At 31.9% G+C, this 16,179-nt stretch overlaps 1 protein-coding gene across 3 annotated transcripts in view; it reads left to right on the forward strand.

The window, feature by feature from the left end:
- The window catches only part of pacs2 (phosphofurin acidic cluster sorting protein 2), a 52,405-nt gene extending 36,525 nt beyond the window's left edge, over positions 1-15,880 (forward strand). Inside the window, exons 12-25 of one of the 3 annotated variants that reach the window (XM_073833762.1) lie at positions 797-924; positions 1,086-1,218; positions 1,335-1,439; positions 2,954-3,060; positions 3,159-3,313; positions 3,404-3,514; positions 5,010-5,121; positions 5,621-5,653; positions 9,740-9,782; positions 9,876-9,918; positions 10,161-10,287; positions 10,363-10,589; positions 10,981-11,115; positions 13,206-15,880. In XM_073833762.1, coding sequence (XP_073689863.1) covers positions 797-924; positions 1,086-1,218; positions 1,335-1,439; positions 2,954-3,060; positions 3,159-3,313; positions 3,404-3,514; positions 5,010-5,121; positions 5,621-5,653; positions 9,740-9,782; positions 9,876-9,918; positions 10,161-10,287; positions 10,363-10,589; positions 10,981-11,115; positions 13,206-13,324 — 1,578 coding nt within the window. In that variant the 3' untranslated portion in view covers positions 13,325-15,880. The remainder of the gene's footprint in view (positions 1-796; positions 925-1,085; positions 1,219-1,334; positions 1,440-2,953; positions 3,061-3,158; positions 3,314-3,403; positions 3,515-5,009; positions 5,122-5,620; positions 5,654-9,739; positions 9,783-9,875; positions 9,919-10,160; positions 10,288-10,362; positions 10,590-10,980; positions 11,116-13,205) is intronic. The other 2 variants (XM_073833763.1, XM_073833764.1) reach the window with 2 other exon arrangements.
- The last annotated feature ends 299 nt before the right edge of the window (positions 15,881-16,179 follow it).

Raw genomic sequence — 16,179 nt, forward strand, 5'->3', positions numbered from 1 at the left:
TTGCTCCAGTCTTCAGTGTCACATGATCCTTCAGAAATCATTCTAATATGCGGTTTATTATCAATGATGGAAACAGTTTAATATTTAATTGCTTAATATTAATTTGCTTAATATTTATTTGGAACCTGTAATACTTTTTTCAGGATTCTTTAATAAATAAAGTAAAAAAAAAAAAACAGCATTTATTCAAAACAAAAAACTTTTTTTTAACTATGTAAGTCTTTACTATCACTTTTTATCAATTTAACACATCCTTGCTCACTAAAAGTATGAATTCCTTTTAAAGAAAGAACGTACTGACCCAAACTTTGAACGGTTGTATATTGTTACAAAAGATTTCTATTTTAAATAAATGCCATTCTTTTTAACATTTTATTAACCAAAGAATCCTAAAAAAAATATCACAGGTTCCAAAAAAAGTATTAAGAAGCACATAATAAATCAGCATATTAGAATGATTTCTGAAGGATCATGCGACACTAAAGACTGGAGTAATGATGCTGAAAATGTAGATTTGATCACAGGAATAAATTCTATTTTAAAGTATATTAAAATAGAAAAGCACTATTTTAAATTGGAGTAATATTTCACAATATTACAGTTTTTTTTGTAATTTTTAATGAAATATATGTAGCCTTGATGAGCAAAAAGATTTCTTTAAAAACATTCAAAATCGTACTGATCCCAAACTTTTGAACAGCAGTGTATATATATATATATATATATATATATATATATATAATTTATTTATTTTTTGGAAATAACATGTTTTATTATGTGTGTCTCTGGCTTTTAGGGTAATCCTGAGGTTGTGACCCCAACCACAGAACTGGAAATGTTGGACAACATGGATTCTTTCATGGAGAGGTTACCTCCTACTGGCCGGATGACCAAAACAGAGTCACTTATCATTCCATCCAACCGGTGCGGATTCATAAAGCCTTTATCACTGTGGTTAGATGAAGAGAGTATAATAGATCTTTATTTTAGATTACTGTCTAGGTGCTGTATATTTGTAATCTCTCCTGTTTAGTGGATTGGTTAAACATTCTGCAATATGAACAATTTTCTCTCTTCATCTAAAGGGTGGAGCCAAAGTTGGCAGGGCGTCGGGGACGGAGCACATCACTTAAAGAAAGGCAGCCCAGTCGACCGCCTAACGAAAGGGCTAACAGTTTGGACAATGAGCGCTCGCTTGACACACGCTGCCACCTACAGGTCAGATAGAAGCTTGCTGCACACAACAAATATACTTCAGTTTAGTAAACAGAAGTAGCAGTTTTACTTTTAATTTAACTATTTAACTTATTTTGGTGTCTGTTTGGTCCGGTTAGATTCCACGCAAAACGGTTTATGACCAGCTGAACCACATCCTGGTGTCAGACAGCCATCTTCCCGACAGCATCATCCTCATTAACACCTCAGACTGGCAGGGCCAGGTATGATTAACAGCTGTCAACACAACATGGTAGTTTCTGTGATGGAACATATCAACTGTAGATTTTTTTCTGGCGACGTAAAGCTTACATATTGGTATTATTTTATATGTATTTTTACACTACCATACCAGATTTTTTATGTTTTTTTAATTAATTCTCTTCTGCTCATCAAGCCTGCATTTATTTGATCCAAAATACAAAAGCAGTAATATTGTGAAATATTTTTACTATTTTAAGTAACTGCTTTCTTTTTCAATATATTTTAAAATGTAATTTATTCCTGTGATCAAAGCTAAATTTTCATCATCATTTCTCCAGTCTTCAGTGTCACATGATCCTTCAGGAATCATTCTAATATTCTGATTTGCTGCTCAAAAAACATTTATTATTATTATTATTATTATTATTATTGTTGTTTAAAACAGCTGAGTATATTTTTTCAGGATTCTTTGATGAATAGAAAGATCCAAAGATAAGCATTTATCTGAAATAAAGTAACATTACACACTACACCGCTGTTGTGTGTGTGTGTGTGTGTGTGTGTGTGTGTGTGTGTGTGTGTGTGTGTGTGTGTGTGTGTGTGTATATATACATAAAGACATTTTTAATGTTACAAAAGATTTCTATTTCGAGGTAAATGCAGTTCTTCTGAACTTTCTATTTTTTAGCAACCTAAAAATATTATTCTTAGCTGTTTCCAATATAATAATAATAATTAATGTTTTTTGAGCAGCAAATCAAAATATTAGAATGATTTCTGAAGGATCATGTGACTGGAGTAATGATGCTAAAAATTCAGCTTTGAAATCACAGAAATAAATTACATTTTAAAATATATTCAAATAAAAAACAGTTATTTTAAATAGTAAAAATATTTCAATATTGTACTGTTTTAAATAAATGTTGGCTAGGTGAGCAGAAGAGACTTCTTTAAAAAACATTAAAAACCTTACTGTTCCAAAACTTTTGACTGGTAGTGTATTTTAAACACTAGTGTATAATAGTGTATAATAAATCATAATGCAGTTATTTCTGCTGTAAATATTACAAAAACAAATTCTGCCATTTTTTAAAATACATACCATTCAAAGGTCTGGGGCTAGTCATTATTTAATTTTTTTTGTCTTTTATACTCAAAGCTGCAAAAAATACAAAAATAATCAATATTATAAAGACAGTAAAAAAAATATATTTGCAAATTAAAATAGCTGTTTCTTTTTAATATACTTTTATTGAATATATATTTAATATAGAAATATAGAATATAATTTGATGGATAAGAAACATTTTAATTAACCCTTACAGAATAAAAGTATTAATATGTTTTTAAATAAATAGCACTGACCTCTAACTTTTGAATGGTACTGTGTATTCTAAATGAATGTGTTAAGTAAAATACCTAAATGAAAAATAATAAGTCTTAAATAAGATTCATAGCATTTGAAATAATTACCCTGGCCTCAGTATAAAAACAGATTCATATATGTAACCCTTCTCCTGTCTTTTTGTTTCAGTATGTATCTGAGGTGTTGCAGAATCATGGTCTTCCTGTTGTGTGTACTTGCACCACGGCTGACATACAGGCTGCGTTCAGCACCATCATTTCTCGTATACAGAGATTGTGAGTCGGACACTTCTTTAGAAGTACTTCTGCCATCCAGTTTTTCCCAGGAGAGTGACACACGATGTACTTGTTTATCCTTTTCTCTTTCTCTCCAGTTGTAACAGTAACTCAGTCACACCGTCTCCAGTGCGGATCGGAGTAGCAGGAGCTCAGCATTACCTGTCTGTCGTTTTGCGCTTGTTTGTGGATCACCTGACACATAAGACTCCCGACTGGCTCGGATACCTGCGATTCCTTATCATCCCTCTTGGTTAGTGCAGAAGTCAGGATTAAAAATGAGCAGGCAGTGGCCAATAAAACACTACTGGAAAAAATAAAATAAATGTGTGTCTGTGTGTAGGGGTTCATCCAGTGGCTAAATATCTGGCCAGTATAGACTACAGATATAACAGCCTGTTCCAGGACTCAGCGTGGAGAGATCTTTTCCACAAACCAGAAGCGCCAACCTCAGGTATCCTTCTCTGATATGCTCATTCACACTTTATTCTTTTTATCTGCAAATAAATATGTAAATGAATAAAAAATTTACTTTTTCATATATATGTATACACACACACACACACAATTTTACTTTATTTATATTTATAAAAATATATTATTATATAATATTAAATACTAATATTGTTTAATTAGAAATGTTTAAATAATAAATGAAATATTTTAATAATATATTTCTTTATTGTGAAAGATATTTTATATTCTATTTTCTAAATAATTTAAATATAATTTATTTCTAATATATAAAAGTGGAATATATTTTGGTATTATTTTTTATTTTTAATAAATAATTCATAATGATTTTTTAAATATATTAAAATTTAACTTTTTGTCTGTACGGTGTAATATATTCTTTTTGAATAATGTAATTGTGAAATAGATTAAAATATGTGCATATACTTTTTAAATCTGTTATATATATTTTTTATTTTTTATTTATTTTATTTTTAGACTTTTGTTTTCATATCAGTATTAAATATATTACAATTCATTTTTTTCTATATAGTGTAATTATTAATAATTAATAATAAATAAATATATATATATATATATATATATATATATACATTTTAGACTTTACTTTTTTATATTAAATATGTAATTTATAATATCGTTAATAATATAAAATATATTACAATTATTTTTTCTATATAGTGTATTATATACCATGTTTAAATTAATAATTTAATGTATTTAATTTACAATGAATAATTTATTTATTTAATAATAATTTTTAAATATAAAGTGTACATATAAATGGAAATAAAGCCCTATTTTTTATTTAAATATCAAATAATATTTAAATATAATTTAATATATCTTTATTATATAATGTAGTATATAATATATTTTATTATTTTGTATTTTAAATAACTAATTCATAATGATTTTTAAATATATATTTTTTCCTTTTTGTGTATATAGTGTAATATGTTCTTTTTAAATAATGTAATTCTTAAATAGATTAAATACATGTAAATAAATTTAGTGTAATATATACTGTTTTAGTTATTAATAATGATATTTTTAATTGCGTATATAAATGTAAATGAGCACTTTTTAAAATAAATTTAAAATGATTCATATATTTCTATTATATAAAAGTATACTATATTTTGTTATTATTTAGAATTTTTAATAACTAATTAATAATGATTTTTAAATGTATTAAAATTCTACATTTTTTCTATAAACTGTAATATATATATTTTTAAAATATAAAAAACTTTTATTTTATTTTTATATTAAATGAATAAATCATAATATCATAATATATTAAATAAATTATATTAATATACTAAAATCTTTTTTTTTCTATATAGTGTAATATCTAGACCATGTTTTAATTATTAACAATGCTATTTGTGAATAATAATAAACGTAAATGATCACACATGTTCATAAATGTATAAAAAGGTTCTCTTTTTCTCTGTCAACCTTCTCTCTAGCAGTTCAGGACAGTCCAGATGTGGTTTCGAGGGTAACACAGTACATGTTGGGAGCGAATGGAGCTCATCAGCTGCCCATAGCAGAGGCCATGCTTACCTATAAGCAAAAAAGGTGATACACACATGCACGGAGCTGCCCAGATCCCTATTTTTTTTTATAAAAGAATTAAACCTTTCAGAGGAGGCAACATAAATATTGTGTGCAGAACACACTGAATATGAAATATCAGTGTGTCATTTTTAACATGTTACCACTCTATAATAAAACATATTCAGAGATTATGACTGTCCACAATTGTATTTGGCTAAAAACAGTTAAAAGATCAATAATCTATTGATATAGAAGCACTTTGAATATGTATTATTAAAGGCTGGGTTCATTTTCAGATGCTTTGAAGATGCAAATATCTGGTTTTCCATTCAAAAACTCAAAAACACATTCGATCAATTTTGTTCATTTTTTTCCAGATATTTGCATCTTTTTCATGAGCATCCTCCTCCTTAAAGTCATGTTTGGACAGAAAGCATGTGAATATCACTGTTTATCATCTGTCTGTAAATAACATACTTTATTTCTCTTTATTTTTTTCTTTTCCTTGCCCTCTCTGAAGGAAAAAGAGCTTTCACTTTGATTTTGCAGTAAGGTATTGTGGTCCTCGTGCCTGTGCTGATACCGTAGTCAATCAGATACATATCATCTCTTCCTTTCTCTCGCTTCGAGTTATGAAGTGAGGAAGAGCAGAGAGATTCTTTTGAGACTCTAGAGATTCCATCCACACTTTGGTTTGTGGTCTATTCTGGATGAAAGCGGTTCAGTGGGCTTATGTGGTGGGGCTTCCTATTCCTGTAGCTGCCATACTGAGCATTGCAGTTTTTCCCTTTTGTTTCTCTAAAAGTGGCCCCCTCCAACATCGGTAAATTGTGTAATGAAGGTTGCAGTGTGGAAAGAATCTGAAGGTTTTATTGGATCTCTTGCTGCTCTGGGATATGAATATTACCTCCATCATCCTCTGCACACCTCTGATGTCCTTCAGCAAAGCACACAATGTACCAGAGCCTTTTTAGTTTAAGCTTCTTATAACATTTAAAACCTAAATGTCCTCCAGAGATACAGAAAAAAGTTTTTTCCCCACATAATAATACTTTTTGGAACATTAAAAAAACTTCAGGATTTAGTTACAAAGAAAAAGCAAAAATTACAGCTGAAAATTTAGTTAATTATGCTCAAATCAGATTTTAGGTTTTAAGCAATTTTGGTTCTGTAAAACATCTATTGACTAAAAACATTTAAAAATGTTAATAAAACACAAATATCAAAAGTTTGGGATCAGTAAGATTTTTTATGTTTTTTAAAAAGTTTCTTATGCTTAGGCTCTATTTATTTGCATTTATAAAAATGTAATACTGTGAAATATTATTTCAAATGTAAAATAACTGATTTCTGTGTGAATGTATTTTAAAATTGAATTTATTCCTGTGAATTTTCAGCATCATTACTCCAGTTTTCAGTGTCACATGATTCAGAAATCATTAAAAATGTTGATTTATTATCAGTGTTGAAAACAGTTGTGCTGCTTAATATATTTTTAAAACCTGTGATACAATTTGTAGGATTCTTTAATAAATAAAAAAAGTAATTCATTAATAAAAAAAGTATTTTATTAATAAATAAAAAAAAATAACAGAAATTTCTTGTAACAATATAAACTGCCATTTAAAAGTCTGTCTTCTGTACATTTTTATTTTTTATTGTTCACCAAGGATGTGTTATAGCGATAAAAAGTGATAGCAAAGACTTATACTGTTAGAAAATAGTTTTCTATTTTGAATAAATGCTGTTCCTTTGAACTTTTTATTCATCAACGAATCCTGAAAGAAGAATCAAAGGTTCAAAAAAAAATTTAAACAGCACAACATTTTCCAACATTGATAATAAAAGTAAAAAATCTGCATATTAGAATGATTTCTGTAGGATCGTGTGACGCTGAAGACTGGAGTGATGTCTGATGAAAATTCAGCTTTGCATCACAGGAATAAATTATATTTTAAAATATATTAAAATAGAAAACCATTTTTTTAAACTGTAATAATATTTTACAACATTACTGTTTTTTTCTGTATTTTTAAGTGCAGCCTTGATGAGCATAAGAGAATTTTTATAAAAACCTTACTGCTCCCAATCTTTCAAACAGCATCAATCACTGTAATGTTGGTATTTTTACTGTGGCATGTAAGGTTTTAGAAAAAATGTGTGGGTTCCAGCGGATGTTTTCAGTTTGAATAGCAAAATCAAGGAAGCAAATGATTTCAACTATTCCACTTTCATGACATGAAAAGGCAGAAATAATATCTGAGGTGAACAGATGTTATGATGGAGGTAAAATCATTTTCTATCTTAGCTTCATTTTTCTCTTCTCTAGTGATCTCTGTCTCTCTCTCATCGGAGTAAACAGCCTAAACTACACAACTCACTCACACACTCACAGTCTTGATTCTCCAAACAGGTGCTTGAAGTATTGCTGCTGATATTGGCTGAATTCTCAGTTATTGGTTTCATCAGTGTCTTTATAGCCTTGGGTTTGCAGAGCAGTAGACCATCTGTTACGCCTTTCACTCAGAGCAACTTCTATTTCTGCTCAAATGCACTCAGTGAACTCCCTCTATTTGGGCTTGTGCTGTGTTGTTTTTGGGGTGGTTTGTTGGCACAGATTATTTATTCTTTCTGTTCTCTTATAATTTGCTTCTGGTTTGGGGTTTTGCTCTTCTAGTGATCAGAGATGGTTTAACAGTTCTACAGTATATATTTAAAATAATGCCTTCCCTCAAAAACCCATTTTATGCTGGCCATTTCATGAGTCATTTTATTGTTTGTGAGTCTAATGTACAAGTAAACACAATCATTTTAACATTTTTATTGTTGCCAGATCTATAAACTCTGCATTAGACCATCTCTGGTTAAAGTAGCCTGAATCTGAGCCCTGATTGGCTGAGAATGCTTCCTTCTTTTAGTTTTCTTTTTTTCTGGTAGCGGGAAAGGCAGTGGCATAATGCCAGCAGTTGATTAGAATTATGCTGGCATGTCTCGCTTTGCAGCATTTCCTTGTAGCATGTTTCAGACACGCCTTATTGGATGACACCGAACAGTCAGTTTGGAGGGACTGGAAGTGAAAGACAGTCAGTTGGAGGGACAAAGAGTGAACGAATCAGACAGTGGGATTGACAAAATCAGTCTTAGAAGCCTTTTCTCCTCGAAGATCAAAATGTTATTCTAAACTTAAGCTTCTTTGATAGATATAGTGTGCATTGCCTCAGAAAGATACTACGGATGTGGTTTAGCATGGATGGGGGAAACATTCTGGTTATTACAGTTACTCATTTATTTCTAAAGAGAAAGCATCTGATAGATTTGCTTTTGTTTTATGAAGGAAAACATTTGAATCCGTTGCAGACATGTTCAATGATAGATTACTCATGTCTATAATCATCTTCCTTGAATTCAGCCTTTTTGTTGTGTCTTTTCAAATGGCTAGCAAACATCTTTTCTGGTTTGTTCTTCTTACTTAGTGTGTTATGTAAAAGATGTACAACTATAGTTGAGGTCAGAATCTGCAAAATGTTAATTATTTTACTAAAATAATATGGATTATACAAAATGCATGTTGTTGTTTTTTTTATTTAGTTCTGACCTGAATAAGATATTTCACTTAAAAGATGTTTACATATAGTCCACAAGAGAAAATAATAGAGTTTTAAAAAAATGACCCTGTTCAAAAGTTTTCATACACACTTGTTTCTTAATACTGTGTTCCTACCTGAATGATCCACAGCGTTTTTTTGTTTTTGTTTGTTTGTTTGTTTGTTTGTTTAGTGATAGTTGTTTAAGAGTCTCTTGTTTGTCCAGAACAGTTAAACTGCCCGCTGTTCTTCAGAAAAATCTGTCAGGTCCCACAATGTTTTGTTTTTTCAGCATTGTTTGTGTATTTAAACCCTTACCAACAATGACTGTATGATTTTGAGATTCATCTTTTCACACTGAGGACAACTGAAGGACTCATATGCAACTATTACAGAAAGGAAAACATTGCATTAAGAGCTGGAGGGTGAAAACTTTTTGAATTTGAAGATGAGGGTAAATTTTACTTTTTTTTTTTTTTTTTTTGTCTTCTGGGAATCATTTTAGTATCTTTTGTAGCTTCTGAAGGGCAGTACTAAATGAAACAAATATGACATTTAGGCAAAATAAGAAAAATGTACACCTTCATTCTGTTTACAACGTTTACAAAAACCATAGAATTTATAGGACCTAAAGGATTTTTCTAAAGAACAGCAGGCAGTTTAACTGTTCAGGACAAAAAAGGGACTCATGAACAACTATCACTAAACAAAAAAACACAGCTGTGGATAATTCCGGTAACAACACAATTTTAAGAATCAAGTGTATGTAAACTTTCAATTGGGGTAATTTTTTATAAATTCAACTATTATTTTCTCTTGTGGACTATATGTATATGACCTCAACTGTATATTTAGAAGCATTTTTATTTCTAAAATACTCAAATCTATTGAATATTTCCCTATAGAAGTGAATGGGTGACTATAAACCACAATTTGTTTTCCCTCAAGAAGCCTTTTCCCCCCCGCTTTATCAATGATTTGATTGATTTAATTGGGTTAATTTACTAGTCAGTAAACTGTGTGTTCAAATTCATGTCTTCTTTTTCCTCTCACAGTCCTGATGAAGACTCGTGTCAGAAATTCATTCCTTTTATTGGGGTATGTGTGCATTTACAATGATGTTTTTATAGTTTGAAATGTTATAATTGCTGTATTTGGCTCAAAGTGTGTTTGTTTTCAACTTGTCGGCAGGTGGTGAATGTGGGAATTGTTGAACAAACTTCTGCCACATCTGGTTAGTTATACTGTCAACATATTATATATTGAATATGGCTGTCAATTGAGCATGTTAACCCATAGAAAATACAACAAAACCATGCTCAAGGCCCAGAATTAACATTAATAAAATAGCCCATGTGACATCAGTGGTTCAACTTAATTTGTTATTGTTAAGCTGTAAGAATACTTTTTGTGTGCAAAGAAAACCTATTTAAGGTGGTTTATGAATGATTTGTACATGTGATTGTTTGTTTGTAGGTGATTCAGATGATTCTGCTCCGGTGGGATCTTCTCTTCTCTCATCTACTCCTCCTGCACAGATCTCCCCATTACTGAAAGAAGCATCTCCAACGCCTCCCTCTTCTCCTTCTGTACACACATCCAGGTACAAACACACACAGCGCTAGGTGCCTGAGATCTCTTTAGTCTTCGGTTTTCTAACTTTGTCTTGTGGCTGCAGCTCTCCTGGAGGAGGCCAGGGGGAGCTGATGGGTCTTCAGGTTGATTACTGGATTGCTCCATCAGAAAGGAAGAAAGAAGTGGAGAAGAGAGACTCCTCTGGCAAAAATACGCTCAAGGGCACCTTCCGCTCACTGCAGGTTAGCCGCCTCCCACTGGGCAGAGTAGAGACGACACATCAGCCAACCATGTCCATGAATGTTGTCACCAAAGAGAAGAACAAAAAAGGTAAGACACAAACACAGTACCATTGTAACATTTACAGCAACACATTCAGTGACAGTTAGTTTATCCACCTTTTTCTTTCCGTAAGAGTGGGCACGGCCATTTGGAAGTTTTATGGGTCTGGTTTCTGGTGTCATCCGTGTCCAGCTATTTTTTAGCTGTACAAAACAGCTTGTTTCTGCTCGATATTTTAAATAATGTGTCTTACCATATTATGTTAATGTATTATCTTAATTATGAACACACTGGTTTGTAGTGCAAACAGTTTTATCGTTTACTGCATGTTGTTATTCTTGTTATTTCTCTCTAATGCCCATAGGCTTACTTCTGTGTTAAAGAAGGTGGATAAAATGTGTTGTTGACTAAGCGTTAAACACTCTGTCTCTGTGTTCAGTGATGTTTCTGCCTAAAAAGACCAAGGATAAGGAGGCGGAGTCTAAAAGTCAGGTGATAGAGGGCATAAGTCGACTTATCTGCACAGCCAAACACCAGCAGACCATGCTGAAAGGTGATCAGCCAATCAATCAAAGTAATCACTACAACTTACAATACTGTGCTTAAAGCATCAATCATATCATCATCATACTTTGTGATATGAGAACATACACTAGCTTTATAGGGATAGTTCACCCAGAAAGGAAAATTACCCCATGATTTGCTCACCCTCAATCCATCCTAAGTGTATATGACTTTCTTCTTTCAGCCGAATACAATTAGAGTTATATTAATAAATGTTCTGGCTCTTCCAAGCTTTATAATGGCAGTGAATGGGTGTTGAGATTTTGAAGTCCAATAAAGTGCGTCCATCCATCATAAAAAGTACTCCACACGGGTTCGGGGGGTTAATAAAGGCCTATTTAAGTTAATCGATGCATTTGTGTAAGAAAAATAAAAAAACTGTGACGATATTAGTCTTTCAGGCAAAAAGTCTAGTGTTTAAAATATATTTAATCTTCTTAATTTAACATAAAAGGTTTTTAAAGTTTTTTGGGCCATTATTCTTTGACACAGTATCTGTCAAACAAACTAAAACTGAAAGTTCAGGCGATCAGCTCATGATCCGATGTTTTCCGTGCCTCAGAACAGCTCAGTTCACAGTGAATTGCATGTGCTGTGAGTTTAGTGTGTGTTTGGGAACGCAGCGGCCACCAGTTATGCTTTTATTTTTGTGGCAGATGATTACAGCATTTCACTTTTAGATTTGTAGTGGGACATGCTTTTGTAAGCCTGTTTTCACTGAAGCTGGAGTTTTCCTTCAAAATAAAAGCTCTACTGCCATTTCTGTCAAAATAAAAGCTATATAAGTGCTATATAAAAGCTAAATAAGTGCAGTATAAATTGCTAAATGCTAGTGGTTTAAACAGGTAACGTAACTGCAGTCCAAATTCAAAAAATCTGTTTCAGTTGTAGAAATTAGAAAATAAGTGTTGTTATTTCCCTACTGTAGTATAATGCGAAAATAATATACCTATAAAATATTATTTTTCTTTTATTTTACAGTGCAATTGTTTTACAATGTATGGCTATTACTGTCGTTGTTATTGTTATTATCATTATATTCTAATTTGTTTGGCTTCCTAAAACACCAGTGTGAATGTAATTTAGACTGACACAGTATATCACAAATAAAAAGAGGGTTGAGTGCCCTTTAAAGTTCAGGTACAAGTCAAGTCACTTTTTTTCTAAATCAAGTGTTCTTAGTTAAGAACATGGGTTGGAGCTCTTAATTTTGAACTCTCAAAGCACATTAGATAGAAGAATTTAACTATAAAATGTACAAAATGTTGCAATAAATATTGTGTCAGACTTAATATCGCGATATTATTGCATCGTGAGATTTTGATATTGTTACATCCCTAATATGCATATTTAAAACTTTATAAACCATAACATCTAGCTTCTGCTAACTGTCATACGTGTGTTCACGAGAGAGTGACGTTCCAGTGGATGACGCAGGCTGGTGTTTACAGCAAAGGAAAACTAGTCTCCTTATGGCTTATATAAAATCATCCAACATTTTTCTTTACAAATTCTTGTTTTGTGCTTCTAGTTTGTGACAGGTGTTTTGTTTGTTCTCTCCTCTGCGCTTCCATCTGCTGTAACGCCACTTTCTCGTGAACACGCATTAGCGGAAACTAGAGATTACGGTACATAAAATTTATATAAAAAAATACACAAATGCATGGATTCACTTTAGAAGGCCTTTGTTAACCTCTCGAAGCCATGTGGGGTTCTTTTTGTGATGAATGTATGCACTTTATTGGACTTCAAAATCTCAACAGCCATTCACTGCCATTACAAAGCTTGTAAGAGCCAGACATTCTTTAATATAACTCTGATATAATAATAATCTAATATAACTTCTGTATTCATCTGAAAAAAGAAAGTCATATAAACCTAGAATGGCTTGAGGGTGAGTAAATCATGGGGTAGTTTTTTTTTTGGGTGAACTATCCCTTTAAAAACTCAACACTTCCTCCACAGTCTGGAAATTAAATGAATATTAGTACAGTTATGCATGTTCATATTGTAAACCATCAGCTCATAAATAGCAATATATAAATGGACTTCAAAAATAATTTCATATAAACTAAATGTTTTTGTGTTTCTTCTCTACAGTGTTGATAGACGGAGTAGAATGGAACGATGTGAAGTTTTTCCAGCTCGCGGCTCAGTGGTCATCTCACGTCAAACACTTCCCGCTCGCCATCTTCGGCCTCTCCAAAGGGCCTTACTGAACCACAGCCTCACATCTTCACTCCTCTACGCTACGGCTGCCTTTACACTCAGTGCTGCCTGATGTTTTTATTTAAAAATATCTGCTTTCTCACGGTTTGTGTCTGTGTTTTTTTTATTCTGTTGACGTTTGATTGTTCATTTATGAAAGACTTGATGCAGTCTTGGCAACAGGGCATATTTTTTTGGACTACGTATGTTAAAACCCTCCAGTGTTTATAGTGAAAACGACTAATGAACTGATCTTTAAAACTGATCTTTAACTCCTTAACTAGTGAGTTTTCAAGTGGTTTTGTCATTCAAAGCAAAGCTGTATCCACACATTTCAGCAGAATTTCAGCGGCCAGCACTTGCGGGAGAACAAACCAGCAAAAAGAAAGAAAGGAATTGTGCTTTTGTTATATTGAAAAGGACAAAATCTGGATTGGATTTTGCTTCAGATGGATTTTCCAGATGGCTTGGCTTTATCCTGAAGATGGCTGAAGCGTTTCCCCTCTCTCTACTCGAGGTCAGAGAGTTTCTCAAAGGTTAATTGTGCATTTGTCATACAGAATGTGGTTTACTTTGTAGGTTTGTTTGTGTGTGTGAATGTATTCACTGAAGGTACTGAACGCTAAAGCACTTTTAAAAAAATTACTAGATTGTGTTTTTGTTATATAATGCTTCCTGTGGTGCACAGCGCTGTTCACTCCAGCTATAAACTGCAGCAAAGCTTTGTGGGAACTTTGGAGACAGAAACTGGACTGAGTGTCTGTGTCTACATTAGACGGACCATTGTCAAACCTGTGTGCTGCACTCTTTAAACACTTTTTTTTTAAATGTAACTGTTTCTGAATGAAATGTATGTTCAGTTTTGTTTGTTGGCTTGTTTGAGGATGTTTTCTCGTGAGATGTCCAATTTCCCCAAGATGCTGTGTCGGATTTGGAATAATGTGCCTAAAACATGGAGAATTTTTAGAGCAGCGATTCTCAAGAACATTTCCAAGTCATACTTCACCCCCAAATTAAAAGAAAATAAATATTTTGTAATATTAATTAGGACTGTTTAACTTTTAAATGTGACCCTGAAGCACAAAACCAGTCTTATTTCCTACTATAAATATCAAAACTTAATTTTTCATAAGTAATATGCATTACTAAGAACTTCATTTGGAAGACTTTAAATTTTCTCAGTATTTAGATTTTTTTGCAACCTTTAGATTCCAGACTTTCAAATGTCGTATCTCGGGCCAAATGTTGTCCTATCCTAACAAACCATACATACATCAATGGAAAGCTTATTTATTCAGTATAAATCTCAATTTAAAATGTAAATTTACCCATATGACTGGTTTCATAGTCACAGATAGCAAAAAAAAGCATTGTAATGACATTTACACAGCATGGTTTGAAAAAAAAAAATGATTTAAAAAAATTATTTGATAATTTTATTATTTTCAATTCTACAGTTAATGCATTAGGTATCATGGAATAAAAATGAACAGTACTTTTAGACATTTATTAATCTTGGTTAATTTATAAATATACATTTTTACATTTTAAATTGTATACATTAATGTATTATGATTAAATAACATTTTGATATAAATTAACATTAGCCTAGATTACTAAACATTGTCAAAAATATTGTTTATTGTTAATTCATGAGGTCAAATGCATTAACTAACGTTACCAAATTGAGCCTTTTTGTAAATTATTGACAAAAATCAAACGGGAATCACTTTTGAGAATAATAAGAAGCAAAGTGAAGTGTAATGGCCAAAAAACATTCTGATTTTGGGGTGAATATAACTTGATGTTTAATGAACACTAAACAAACAAGCTACATATGTCACTGTATATTAATCTCACTAAATGTAGCATAAGAATTCCAGTGTTCCACAGCCTTTTTGCGTATACCTGCCTGTAGGTGACATGAGCATGTGTAGATGCTAATGTCTCAGTGTTATAAAGGTATTTAGACATGCCTTTTCCATAAAGCCTTTAGCGAGGCTCTGAACAATCTCTGAGATAGTTTAGTCCTCATTACTCATGTAGAGTAGTTTTAAATCAAATTATATTGTGCCTCACTTGCTCCTTAGAAAGCCCAAATATGTCAAAACAAACATCCCATAATTCAAACTCACACTCACTCAGACTTGCACTTGTCACGGTGGCAAACGTGTGCAATGATGTCAGTGTTGTTCTATTTCTGGTCAGCAGAGGATTTGGTGCAATTTAATGGGAATATATTTCATGCTTGTCCAGGTTCATAACTTTTCATACACAGTATGTAAGGAGCTGTGCTGATGATGTCAGCTTGTAGTTGAAGCTGTGCTAAAGAACTGTCTGTTTGCTGTTTAAATGTATACCTGCCACTAGTATTAGTTTTTTTTGTTTGTTTGTTTTTTATTAAAAAAAATATAATTTAAAAACCTTTTAGCTTTTTAATTTAAAGGTTCTGCTCCAGTTATGGGGAATTACTCAGATAAATTTGTATTTGTAAGAAAACCTGTTTAAAAAATACTACCACTGTAATTCCGTACTGGAATTTAATAAAACTACACACACTAAGATTTGTTTTGGTCCCTACTTGTCTTTTTTATGCTTGCTGAATGAATATTAAATGTATATTCAATACTTGCACTTAAGTCACCAAACATTGATCCAAAGTCTGTTATATTTTCTCTAAATATCACAAGATTTAGAATATATATATATATATACAGGGGTTGGACAATGAAACTGAAACACCTGGTTTTAGACGACAGTTAGTATGGTGTTGGGCCTCCTTTTTTTGGCCAATAGAGCATTTCGTCTTTGGAATTGTCATATACAAGTCCTGCACAGTTGACAAAGGCATTTTGAGCCATTCTCC

The sequence above is a fragment of the Garra rufa genome, chromosome 2, assembly GCF_049309525.1.
Source record: "Garra rufa chromosome 2, GarRuf1.0, whole genome shotgun sequence".
Taxonomy (NCBI): Eukaryota; Metazoa; Chordata; class Actinopteri; order Cypriniformes; family Cyprinidae; genus Garra; species Garra rufa.